The sequence below is a fragment of the Macaca thibetana genome, chromosome 3 (assembly GCF_024542745.1).
Source record: "Macaca thibetana thibetana isolate TM-01 chromosome 3, ASM2454274v1, whole genome shotgun sequence".
Classification (NCBI taxonomy): Eukaryota; Metazoa; Chordata; class Mammalia; order Primates; family Cercopithecidae; genus Macaca; species Macaca thibetana.
Window position 1 is genome coordinate 115,970,393 of NC_065580.1, and position 13,271 is coordinate 115,983,663.

Consider the following 13,271-nt stretch of genomic DNA (forward strand, 5'->3'; position numbering starts at 1 on the left):
CATTTTGCTAATACGTAGAAGATGCAGGATGTGTAGGAAATCGTCTTATATGTGAAAACATTCTTCTGAGTGCTGGTAATTCCCCATCTTTCAAGGACACACTTCCCCAGAGTCACTCACATTATTTTTCTTCCTCCAGTGTCTCATTTTGAATTTGAATTTCATTCTTTGAAAAACGAGATAGAATTCACATGACTACATGCCTGAATCACTTTGCATCAAACACAGACCACGGGAATAGTTCTCATGAAAACAGTTTATTTTTAATAGTAAAGACTGTAAAGAATTACTCTGATGCATGTATCTCTATGGTGTGCAATTATAGGCAGTTTTTTTTCTGCTTCTTTGTACTCTTTAATTTATAAAATAAACATTTTTTAAATGAATAATTTTATAACCCAATAGTCTATAATAGTTATAAAAAAAGAAAAAAGTAAACTAGTTCATAAAACTTAGAAATGTTTAAACACACTACACAGTAAATAAATTTTTATCACTCATATAGAACATCCAATGAAATGTGAAGTTACTATCTAATTGCAGCCACTATATCTAATCCCTCCTGTGAAGAATCTCATTCTCTGTTGGAAACCTCCAAAGAAATGTGGGTGTTTCCAGGGAGAACCCAAATTATTGATCAGGAATATTTTCTACCCACATTGCAGATCTAAACTTTTCACCTGTCTCTTAAAACTGAACATCCTAGACCTCACATGCCCTTAGAATCTATTATGTCCCATCTTTTAAGCCAGTCTGAGATTTCATCTAAGGGTTGCCCCCTTCTCACTTTGACTCTAAATGCCAGCCCACCTGCCACACATTTGAAGGGAGGCAGTGTTGGACTAGGCTGGAAATGTATACATTCTTTTTAGGAAGAAAAAAGCAAACATTTTAGAGTGGAGGATGCAAACATTTATATGAATAAACACTAGCTCTGTATTTAGTAACCATAACATGTCCACACAAACAGGTCTTGCTAAGATGCCTGTACTTGGGAGATTTGATGCTGGCTTTGTGTTAAACTGAAGCTGCCTGGACATCTCTTTCTTCTTCCTTACAATATGTATTACCTTCATATTACTGATCACTTGGGTGGGACCCTGATGTTAAGCAGGGAGCAAGCATTGGAGAGGGAGAGTGTAGGGGGTTGGCCCATGCAACTGCTAGAGGTTAAGTTCCTCTAGCCCCACACACTAAAACAAGCACAGCCAGCATCCTCAGATTTCCAGAATGCCTTCCAGGTGAGAATTACGGTTTCGGGGCTTTCCTAGAGTAGCATTTCAGGCTCACTAGAATACCTACCCTGCCCCTGATACCAGGTGTGGTGACTCCTGAAGCCTTCCCATCCATGCAGTGTGGGTGGACTAGCCTCTGAGTTCCCCTGAGCTTGTCTTTATCTACAAACATCCTGGGATCCCATAGTCTGGTTTCTCCTACAGCCTATTGAGGAAAGAGGTAGGTACCCTCCATGGGTGGGACTATGGGCACTCCCCTCCTCTCAAAACCTGGTCCCTCTCCACATAAGGGAAGGAAACATACGTCCCTCACCATTGGTGCTCCAATGAGACCACCGTGACCATAGGGCTGGAAACCCACCATCCAGTGCAGAGATTTACTTTCCAGTTCCTGCCTCGGGCCTTCAATCCTGCTATCCCAAATATGCTCACAGGGCATTGGCCCAACTCTTTCCTGAGAGGGCTGAGTGGCTACGGCTGCCATCGCCTAGACATCAGTTCCACACTCTTTTCATCAGTCTGGGATGGGGTTTCCTCATGTTTCAGGTAAGGAAGCTGAGGCTCAGACAAGCAGAGAGTTGTCCCCAAGGCTAGAACTGGGCAGTAGAAAACCCAGGGCTCAAGTTATACACCGTGCAGAGCTCTGTCTTCTTTAACCTGCCACCTCTGCTGACCCTCCTCAATGTCAGTGCCTCCCACAAACACATTTATAATCTAAGTAACAGGATCTTCTCAAACCCATTCTTCTCACCCTACGGAGAAGGGCAGCAACACTGGGGGCCAGCCCAAGGAGGGCACCATGTGGACGATTAAGCCAGTCCGAGGCAGGCAGCTCTGGAGCACCCTGCCTTCCTGTCCTGGCACCAAGCACTCAGTCGTCTTCGATGGTGAGCTCGTGCTGGGTGGCTTCCTCGATGTTCTGAAGCACGTAGATCTCCCACTGTCGCACTCGCTCCATCTGTTTAAAGGAAAGGCATCACCCCATAGCAGCATCCATCTTTACTGGAGACAAGCTCTTCTGCTGCAAAATGTGCTTTAGAAAATAAATGCCTGCTCAAGGTCTGCAGCTGGCCCAGCCAACCCTATATAATTCTGCTTATGTGCTTCAAACATACTTCATATGGGGTACTGTGCCACCCAGAGGGCCCACGCTTGGTGTGGAGACAGATGAGTGTATAGATGAATGGGGTAAGGTACAGATGAGGTGTCTGACAAAGGAGGGGACAGGAACAAAAAGTGCCAGGGATGGGGCAGACAGGCTGCGAGCATGGAGTAGACAAGCCTGCATGGGAGCAGGTGCATAGGTCAGTCTAGATGGGATTTTGTAACTGTGCTCTCTGGAGCCCCCTCTTCTAGGAGGGTGCTTAGGGCAGCTGCACAGGGAACAAAGGAGGCCTCCCCAATTCAGCACAGGGAAGACGAGGATGGGTAAACTCCTGACACTAAACACAATGCCAGGATGGAGTAGAGACTGGAACCTGGGGATTTCGGATGACTGAGCCAGATCACATGGAGTGTGACTGGGGTCCACTGGTCAACAATGGCAGGCCCACCGTGGGTCAGTGGTCAGCATCTTTCTAATGCCCCCAAAGTGTAAGACAGAAGCAAACCCACGGGACTGAGAATAAGGAATGAGAGGAGCCTCCAGAGGGCCAGCTGTAAGAGCTGAAGGCCTGAGCCCAAGCCAGTAGAAGCCACCAGGGGGCGTCCTGGAGCAGAGATGGAGTGGCCAAGGCTCCAAACACTACTGCTGGCCGGCAGAGAGGGCCAGGCTGGGGTCTGCAAGATCAGGTGATCATCTGGTAGGAGGACCAGTGAATTCCCAGTGCCCCCCCCCCCCGAGGTGGGGGCTGCCTTCCTGGTGCCCAGCGCTCATGTCCGTCCACAGAGGGTGACCTCCAGGGAGGCTGCTGAGAGCTGAGGCTCTCAGAGGGCTGTGTGGTACAGGCACTGCCTGTCTGGACTCCCAGAAACTCAGTTTGTCACAGCGACTGAGGAAGAAGCAATAACCTCTGATCATACAGAGGGGCCTCGTGGGGATCCAGGCTCAGCTGGGGACAGCTGGGATGCTCCATTGGGAGCATCCACAACATGGGTTCCACGTGAGTTGTTGTTCCCCACAAGCTCTACCCATGGTGAGACCTTCAGACCCCTTCTTACCTTCAGCTCCCAGAATACCCCAGCCAGTCCCACCTCCCCTGGCAGCATGAGGATGCTGACTAGCAAGAGGTGGCAGATACGGTGCAGTGAAGAAGCAGTTAACCCCCGGGTGGCCCTTGGTGGACAGTTCCCACTCAGAAGTCGGGACTTTCCATCAACTCCCACCCAGCCCCGTGATGGCCTCTCCAAATCGGGAGGCAGCAGCCAGGCACAGCCACAGGACAGCAGGGCATGGAAGAGAGGCTGGAAAAATCCACTGCAAAATCAACACCCTCAGAAGGTGAGAGAAGACAGCAAGCAAGCCAGGGTAAAGAACGTGGGGGAGTGTGGCGAGGAGGATACCCCAGAAAATAACATCACCACGCAGTAACTTTGGAAGATAGAACTGAGCAACTCTCCTAAAAAGTAGAAGAAAGGGCTAAATAGCAAATAGAAAACAAACTCGGAGAATTAATCAGGATGTCCAACATCCAACTGCAGAGGATCACAGACAGAGAAAGAATACAGAGCCCGAGGTTAGGAAGGAAACGTATGGGAAGGTCTCACAGAATCAGACGGGCCCAGGGAGTGTCCAGCACCTGAGGCAAGACTACTCACTCCAAAATGAAACTCAGCACCACCAAGAACCACAAAAGGGACCTGGAGAGGCTTGGGCAGGTGGGAGTCGGGGACAGGGGCACACAGGGCCTTCCGGTTCTGAGAAAGGGCTCCCAGCCTGCTGGCCGGAAAAGTGCCCCTTCTCAGGAAGCTACCAGAACAAGGTCAGAGGCTAAACCAGCAACTGGGCGAGGAGGCAGAATTCTGCCAGGAGAGGGCCAGCGCACCTCCCAACTGCCTGCTACCCTGGGGATCAGAGCCCTTGCAATCATCTTCTCATTGGGTCATTTGAGCTTCACAGCATCTCCAATCAGCAAAGGAAGAGGATGGCCTCTGAGAGACAAAAGTGGGTCTCGGACAGTGTGTGCCCTGCTAGTTCTCCAGCTGTGGCAAGGGCCTACAAACCTGGCTATGGTGAAGGTGGGACATCCCTGTCACAGTGGCCCCCGGGAAGACACCAGAGCCACCCTAGCCAGGGCCTTAGAAATGCAGAAGTGCTCCAGGAATGTTAACAGCTCCCTCTTCAAAGCATAGGAAGATGCCCAGAGACTCAGCACAGCGAGGCAGAGTTTCAATAGAGTAGGCTGTTTTCTGCTACTCTGTAACAAAATGACATATCAGGCCTTCCCTGTCACCCCGATATGTCTGCAAAGCCCCCAAAGCTGAAAGAGTCACCACCCAGACTCCTGTGAGCTAAAGAGCAATGACAAAGCAGTCAGCCAGTGGCAGCCTGGGTGTGGATGCCAGACCACGAGGCCAGGAAGCTCACGTTCACCACAGGCAGCATCAGTCGCAGGGGCCCTCAGAGCCGAAAGCTATCTTGGGACAGGGCAGCAGCAGGTGTCAGAAAGGCTGGACGACCTTGGTCCTGTCCCAGGTGACCTCATGTGCAGAGTATGAGTGTGTTGGCCCCTGGTGCCACGTCATGGGAGCATTAATTGGGAGAAGGAGGGTGTTGAGCGCTCCATGGCCCAAGCAGTGCCCCCTCTCCTAATCTTTCACAGGGACTCAGAACTCCTGGGGGTAAGGGATGGGGACAGGGACAGGGATAATGCATACCGCAGCTGCCCGCTTCTTCGGGTCTCGTCTCTTCCTCCCAGTTGTATTCAGGATCCCAGGCAATCCAGGGTTTTGATGCCAGCTCTTTGCCCGGAGGGACTCTTGCTGCTGCTGCTGCTGCTGCTGCTGCAGCTGCTTCTGGTTCTGCTTCTGCTTCTGCTTCTGCTGCTTCTGCTGCTTCTGCTGCTGCTGCTGGGCTGACAAGGCTGATGTGGGCGTCTCTTCCCCAGGAGCTGAGAGATCCAAGCTGGACTCCTTGGAGGCCCAGATAGTAGAAAGCCTCCTTTTCCTGACAGTGGCTGGAGGGCTGACCCCTGCCGGGTGGGATGCAAGGCCCTGAGAGAAGTGTGCAGGCACTGGGGACCCACTGAGATAGGAGGCACCTCCTGATGGTCTTGTGGTCCCACCCAGGGCTCCCTCCTCAGGGGTGCTGTGTTTCAGGGGCTTTCTCAAGGTGGGGCTGCTGGTCGCTAGAAAGAGGCTGTCATCCTCGGAGGAGCTCAATCCTGGATCCTGCAAAGTAAAAACAGAGTTTTGAGTCCTAGAAGGTCGTGGGGAGCCTTGAGACAGGCATTAAACTCTGACCCCAGGCACATTCTCACTTGAGTATGACGGCCCCATGAGGCAGACCTGAGTTGTCACCCAGATAAGGGAGTGTGCAGAACACAGGGGCAGAACTGCAGGCCCTGAGATGGAACCCTGCACAGGGCTAGACCACACCCCTCTGTGCTTGCCTTTTCATGGATGTTATTATTGTCAAAACAGTAAGCGTCAGAGATGTATTTTTCAAGAACAGGATTGAAGCATAGATAACATTCTGGTAAAAAATTTTTTCCAACAGGAAAAATCTGTAAGTCGTTGTCAATGAAATCATCCTGACTTGTCAACTCACAACATAAAAAGGTAAAACTGCTGACAGATATTGTAGTATTTTTATGAACAGGTGAAGCTCATTGGGCAGGTGGCTCGCAGTAGGTGGTATATGCCCTGGAGGTAACATCCCAACCCCGAGCCCCAGGAGGGACTGTAGCAATTCCATCACAGTCAATGTTTTCTTCCAAAAGAATGCCTTAAGTGGATCATGCTCCTGCACTCACACCCTTTTCTCAGATACTGATGAACTATACCCGGCAAGCACATTTGTGTTCACCATAAGGTATGTGCCTCTGCAGTGCCCCTTGAAGTCTGTCCATGTCAAAGTGACCTGACAGCAGATTGAGTTGTCCAATTGCTTTGTAATGATCTCTCGGTGTCTCAGACACACATGCACGCTCCTAACTGGCATCTCTGCACATCTGGCTGATTTACTACCAATTGAGGTAACTGCCAAAGCAATACCAGGTTTTCCATTTTATGTTTAATCCCACTTGAATGGAACAATTTCCTGCATTTATTTTTTGGTAGTAGGAGTAACAGTGCCCAGTTACAATGTCTGCTGCAGGCAATGACATCCTAAATCTATTAAGGAAGCCACTGTCATTCAGGGTGTAGAAAAAACTGGAACTTTTCTAAAAGAAGAGAATGTTAAAAATGGAATGATTTTGACATTTCCTGGTGCATGCCTGCCAATAGTGTATGATTAGCAAGTGCATGTCCATTGCCTGGACAGAGCCAGCAATCACAAGAATGCAGAATGTACCTGGGAGAGACTCAGAAAAGCACATCAGCATTCCTGAAAACAGGTCCACTCCAGTCTAAGGTAAAAGCCTGAGGACTGCACCTAGGAGTCTGCCTGCTCAGGACTGGCTTGTGGCTTCTTCCTGGGCTGTCACCTGTGTCATAAGTTCAAGGACATCACCACTTTGCTAAATTATTGTACGCATTTGTGCACAGAGAGGATTATGTGGTAGTTAATTTTGGGGGAGGCACAGCTAGAAAGCATTTTAATGATGGTGAAGTAATAGAGAGCTAAGTTCCTCTTAGAACAAAGAGATAGATGAGCACTTGCTTTAAACCTGAGATGGATTAGGAATATTCATCCAAAGTGGTGGGAAAGTCTATTAGTTATTTACTGGGTAACAAATACACCAAAACTTAGTGACTTAAAACAGACATCTGGGTGCCGTGGCTCACACCTGTAATTCTAGCACTTTGGGAGGTCGAAGCAGGCAGATCATGAGGTCAGGAGATCGAGACCATCCTCGCTAACCCGGTGAAACCCGTCTCTACTAAAAAAAATGCAAAAATGTAGCCGGGCGTGGTGGTGGGCGCCTGTAGTCCCAGCTACTCAGGAGGCTGAGGCAGGGGACTGCTGTGAACCTGGAAGGCAGAGCTTGCAGTGGGCTGAGATTGCACCACTGCACTCCAGCCTGGGCGACAGAGACTCCATCTCAAAAAAAACCAAAAAATAACAAAAACAAAAAAACCAAAAACAAACAAAAAGAAACACCAGACATCTGTAATTGTAATTTCTATGGGTCAGGAATTTGGGAGCAGCCTCTCTGGGCAGTTCTGGCTTGGGGTCTCCCATGAGGCTCTCATTGAGGTACTGGCTTCATTCATTTGAAGGCCTGACTGGGGACAGAGGGTCTATGCCAAGGTGGCTCACTACCCACATGCCCTGCAATTTGGTGCTAGCTATTGGTGGGAGGCCGCAGTTTATTTCTGCCTGGCCTCTCCAGGGGCTAGTTGAGTATCCTCCAGATACAGAACTAGTCTCCTCCAGGGAGAGTGGGCCAAAAGAACACAGCATGGAGGCTGCAATGTGTTTGTAACTTCAGAACTCACACTGAACTTCAGAAGTCACACTCCTTCCTTTCTGCTAAACCTATTGCTTGCACTAGTCAGTTTTCTTCAATGTGGGAGAACCCCACACAGGTATGACTACCAAATTGTGATGGTCACCGATGGCCATCTTAGGGACTGGCTGACATAGAGATAGTGAAAATTGCATTTAAGGAGAAGCCAGAGTCCCTGGCCTGTGACTTCCCCCGCCTCACCCCCAATGTGAGGCCTCGGGGCTCCCCTCACTCTTCAGAGCACAGATAGCTGGACAAAGAATGGAAAGAGTCTGACGTCATCCCAAGAGATGAGTTCTGTATACTTCAAAGCCAGCACTCTGACATGGTTTTTGCATCCACTCTTGGGGGACCCTTCCTCAACCACCCTCCCCTCAGCTTTCAGGGGAAGGGGCTGCAGCACTTAAACACAGCTCTCATTTTCTACACGAATCATCTTGTTAAAGTCAAACAATATAGAAACAAACAACTTATACTAGAAAGTCCAGTTGAAAGTCCAGTCTTAACCTTTCTCCAGTCCTTCTCCCTCTAGGTAGCTTCCTTTAGCAACGTGTTACCTCTCCTTCCAGCATATTTCCGTGTAAGCAAATATGATACATGCATTCCACATATAAAGTAGAAAACTTAGGCATCTGCATAAATGGAATCATAATACACGTTGTTACATAGTTTTCCACATCTTTGATGATTTCCCACTGACTCTTGTGAACAAAACAGGCACAATAGAATATTTGGATGTGGCATAATGAGACAGTATAGAAAGAGCTATGTGTTTAACTTCCCACCAAGGCCTTAGAATGAGGCCAGGGCAGAAGAGGTTAGAAAAAAAATGTGGTCTAGGGAAGGTTCTTCCTGGAACCATCTATTCAGTACAGTGTGCTGGAACATTTAAAATCTGTTCTCATTGATTTCTTATAGCATTCTTATGAGGTAAGTATGATTGTAGTCAAGTCACCAAAGGAAATACTCAAACCCAGAAGGTTTATTGGCCTGAAACAGAAGCAGCAACAATGAGGTGTGAACTGGAGTTGGTGAAACCAAGGCTTCCCCAGGAACAACTGTTCTGTGGAGGTCTGGTTTCACATCCCAAACCCCTCAGGCTTGGCTGGAAAGGAGGGAGGGAGTGCCTCCTCCTTTTGGGATGATGAGTTGATCATGACCATTTACAGAGCTTCTACTGTGTCGCTCTTGGGGGTATGTTTATTTTGTACATTGTTTCCTTCAGCAAAACCCTTAAAAATGGATTTGTGTGAACTCCGAATAACCTGAAGGATAGGATTTACTCCAGAGCATGAGTCAGCATCAGAAACTGCCAAGCTGCTTTCCAGCATGCCTGCACCATGCTTCCATCCCACCAACCAGCACCCCTTACATTGCTGGTGGGTTGAAACAATGGTACAGGCAAGTTGAAAAACTGCTGCTTTACAGTTTAGTTGCTCCACATTTTATTATTATTATTATTATTATTTTGAGACAGAGTCTCACTCTCTCACCCAGGTTGGAGTGCAGTGGTCATAATCTTGGCTCACTGCAACCTCCTCCTCTTGGGTTCAAGCGATTCTCCTGCCCCAGCTTCCCGAATAGCTGAGATTACAGGCATGCACCACCACACCCAGCTAATTTTTGTGTTTTTAGAGATAGGGTTTTGCCATGTTGGCCAGGCTTGTCTTGAACACCTGACCTCAGGTGATCCACCCGCCTCAGCCTCCCAAAGTGTTAGGATTATAGGCGTGAGCCACCGCAGCCGGCAGTTGCTCCATGTTCTTACCCACATTTGGCACTGCCAAGTTTTAATTTTTAAAAAAGTTTTCTGACAGGCGAGTAGTGACATCTCATTTGCACGAGCAGCATCTTGCATAGTGGTTTTGATTTGTATTTCTGTAATGAATAACGAAGTTGAACATCTTTTCACGTATTTATTTACCATCGATATGACTCCTTTGGTAAGCTAAAAGAACTAAAAGCCAAATACATTTGTCATGTTAATAAAAGCAAACAATAAATTCACCTATTAAAACACTGAGATTGGATTAGAATGCAAAATCCAACTACACATTGCATACAGTGAGACATATCTAAGACAAAGTACTGCAGAAAGCTTCAAAGTAGAATTATGGGCAAAGATAATGCCATAGAAGTACAAATGAAAAAATGTGGACATCAATATTTATATTGGAAAAGGTTGAATTTATGGCAAAATACACTAAACAAGACCAAAACTGGAAGCATAGTGTAATAAAAACAAAATGCATAGCTGTTATGATTACAGACAATACAGCATCAACATTCATAGAGTGAAATCCTAGGAAAAAAATATAGAAAAACAGAAAGCAGTAACTGAGACTAATTCACCTTTTTAAGCCCATGCTAGATCACAGGGAAGAAAAAAAAAAAAATCAAAATCCCATAGAAGATTATCTTGTTACTTGGAGGATAATCAGCACTTGGAAAGACTTTAAATTCTTCAGCTTCAAAAAAGAGATCGAGATCTCAGAGTAAAGTTAAGAAATGGGGGTGAGAAGACAGACTGGGACTTTTATCAAACAGAAACTGCAAGGTAATACAAGTATATTTTTAGTAACAGAAACTACTTTTAACTAACTTATTTATAAAAGTGATCTAAAAATCAGTAATTAAATGTTGATAATTTGATGTTTTCTGATAAAATATTGTAATATATTGAAAGCTTACAGAGAAAACCATTTAGTATTGTTTTATAAATACATGCCCAGAACAGATGACCCAGACATGCATACGATGTCATTTGGCAAAAGGTACATCTCAAATGATAAGAATGTGTTTTTGTTCTCTTTCATCACATGCTCTTTCTGGCTGGTTGGCCACTTAGGAAAAAAACAATAACAGCAAAGCCAAGTCCCTCTAACTCATGGCTTACACTAAAATAAATGACAAGGAATCTAAGATTTTAAAAATTCACAAATTACCAGAAAAAAAAAAAAACAAAAAAAATTTAAAAATCTGAAACAAATTCAGGTTCTTAGTGGATTAAAGACTTACATGTAGACAAGAAAGCCATAACAGTATTGGAAGGAACTAGCAGTGCATTATCTATAAACTTATGTAAGGCTTTGCTATGACTCACAACATAGAGGCCATAAAAGAAAAGAATTGGACTACATATAAACTTACAAAAACTTCTGCAAAAAAAAGGAAAGAAAAAAGATACACCAATGCAAAGATAAAAGATGAACCACAATTTCTATAAAAGATAAACAAGCAATGAATCTTCCTATTTAGAAAAACATCCAACAACCTGATGGATAAATCCACAAAGTTTCTTAACAGTTCATAGAAACTGGTCCTTCAGTATACACATTCTGAACCTCATTCTCAGTAATAAAAATGCAGATCAAAATGAAACCAAATTCCCATTTGTTTTTATCTATTGGACTTCAAAAATTTAGAAGTATGAAAACTTTAGATAACACAGAGAGGAAACTGGAACATCTTCTGTGGAAGGCAATTGGAAAACTGAAACATCTTCTATGGAGGGCAATTTGGTAGCACTCGAATTTGTAAGTTAGTATTCTATTTGGACACCAAGTCCCCTTCTAGAGAGTTACTCTGTAGAAGGATATTGGAAGCAGCTAAAAACAACATTTCCTTATGGTGGGGAAAGGGCTGGAGGACAGCAGCGGTCAGTGTGCATTTTATGCTTTTGAAACTTTATGCTCTTATACTTTTGATCACTTTTGAAACCCTACACGTGCATTTTCTATTTATAAATAAAAAATAGAAAAAGAATCCCTACTTCTCTGACGAAGAAGCCCAGACACAGGGAGACTAGGAATGGGGTGCCTAGGGCGGCTGGGTTGGGAGAGGAGTTACTTCTCCATCCAGCAGGTGGAGCTGTAGGCTCCAGAGCTGTTTGCAACGCAGGGTGCTAAGGACAGGTTTTAACTTCAGGTCGGATTGTGATCTACTTCTGCAAGACGGCATTTCCTTTTGCATCTAGAGCATGAGGTGTCCTGTCACTGTGCCCTGGGGCTGCTGGTCCCCTTGGTGGCCTGGCTTTCCCTAAGGGCTGTGGCTAAGGTGGTTCTTAATGCTGAGGTTCCAAAGGCCTCATGAGACAGACCAACGCAGGAGATGGAGGAGAACCAATGCCCAGTGTCTCAGGACAATGCCTGACCCCACCTGATGTCACTGAGATTGTGCATGGGCTCTGGGGAACCTGGAGGGCCTGGGACACACCTGGGGCCTCAGAGCCCAGGCTGGGGAGATGTGGAGGCCCAGAGACTCTGGCAGAAGATCTCTCTTGCAGGCCATGACATGGGCATCAAGAGGAGACTCTGGGCAAGGCTCCCGAGGCCCCCAGGGTGTTAGTGCCTGGCCTGCCCAACCCACAGGCAGGCAGGACCAGGCCACAGCTTTGTGCCAGCTCAGGACAGGGCCAGGCCTAAAGCCAGTCCTCACCCAACCTCTTGCTCAGGCAGCCTTGTGTGCCTTCTCTTCCTACTCACCTACCACCTCTTACTGTATTCAACTAGATCTCATTCCCAGGCTGCACGCCTCCCCACCTACCTGCACCCCAGGCTCCATCCTGCTTTGCCTCTGGGGCTGGCTTCCAAGTGGGCAGTTGTAGCGCTCACCCTGTGGCCCTCAGCGCTGAGAAATACCTGCTGTGTCCCCACTTAGGCCCAGGCAGGTGTGCAGCAGCCCACTTGAGCCCGAGTTAGCCTGATGGCCACGCCATTGCGCAGGTGTGGGGCAGGTTTTCCTTGCCCTCTAGGCCTTCCCCTTGTTGGTTTCTGTTGTGTGCACCTGAGCCTGCGGGAAGTGAAGGCTGGCTGGGCACTTGTGGCCCCCCCGCCCAGCCCCCAGCAATAAGCCACCTGTGCCAAATACTGTTTGATGTGCATCATCACAACAACCTAAAGGAATGGCAATAACCACCCCAACTCAATCCACAAGGCAACTGAAAAAAAAGAAACACATTTCCATATCAAGAAAATCTGAGAGGACCCACAGCCATTTATGTTTCTCTGCAGAAGACTGCTTACCAGTCCTTCATTCAGTGCTTCTGAAACTTGAGCTGCTCAGAACCCTCGGGAGGGGAGGGCGGGTTAGAGCACGGAGCGATGGGCCAGCCCCAGTTCCTGATTGGGCAGGCCTGCGCAGGGACCCGTGATTGGTATCACCTAACGACTCTCAGGTGCTGCTCTGTTGCAGGTCCACTTAGGAACCACTGCATGAATGAAAGGCAACACGTGCCACAGAGTAATGGTAAATTAATCTTTGCCAATCTATACTAAAGCTGATCTATACTAAATAGTAATCTCTAACCATGCCTTATGTTTTTTGGAGGATAAAACTAAAAAGAGCAATTCAGAAGCTTAGTAATGACTAGAATGATCTGTGGTAGTTTGTTCTTAGACATAATCTCAGTTTTCTAACAACCCCAAAGCAAAATGTTTAGTAGGCCTATGTTATTTTATTATTCATTTACTTACCTTTTTTT

General features: G+C 46.8%; 1 protein-coding gene across 1 annotated transcript; it reads right to left on the reverse strand.

Moving 5' to 3' along the window:
• Positions 1–300: 300 nt before the first annotated feature.
• On the reverse strand, positions 301–12,395 carry CCDC201 (coiled-coil domain containing 201). The gene is made up of 4 exons (XM_050783474.1): positions 12,335–12,395; positions 5,250–5,564; positions 5,052–5,195; positions 301–2,193 (listed from the first exon to the last, which is right to left on the reverse strand). The coding sequence occupies exons 1-4, from the start codon at positions 12,350–12,352 to the stop codon at positions 2,107–2,109; spliced, it is 564 nt and encodes a 187-aa protein (XP_050639431.1). The 5' UTR covers positions 12,353–12,395; the 3' UTR covers positions 301–2,106.
• Positions 12,396–13,271: the final 876 nt, after the last annotated feature.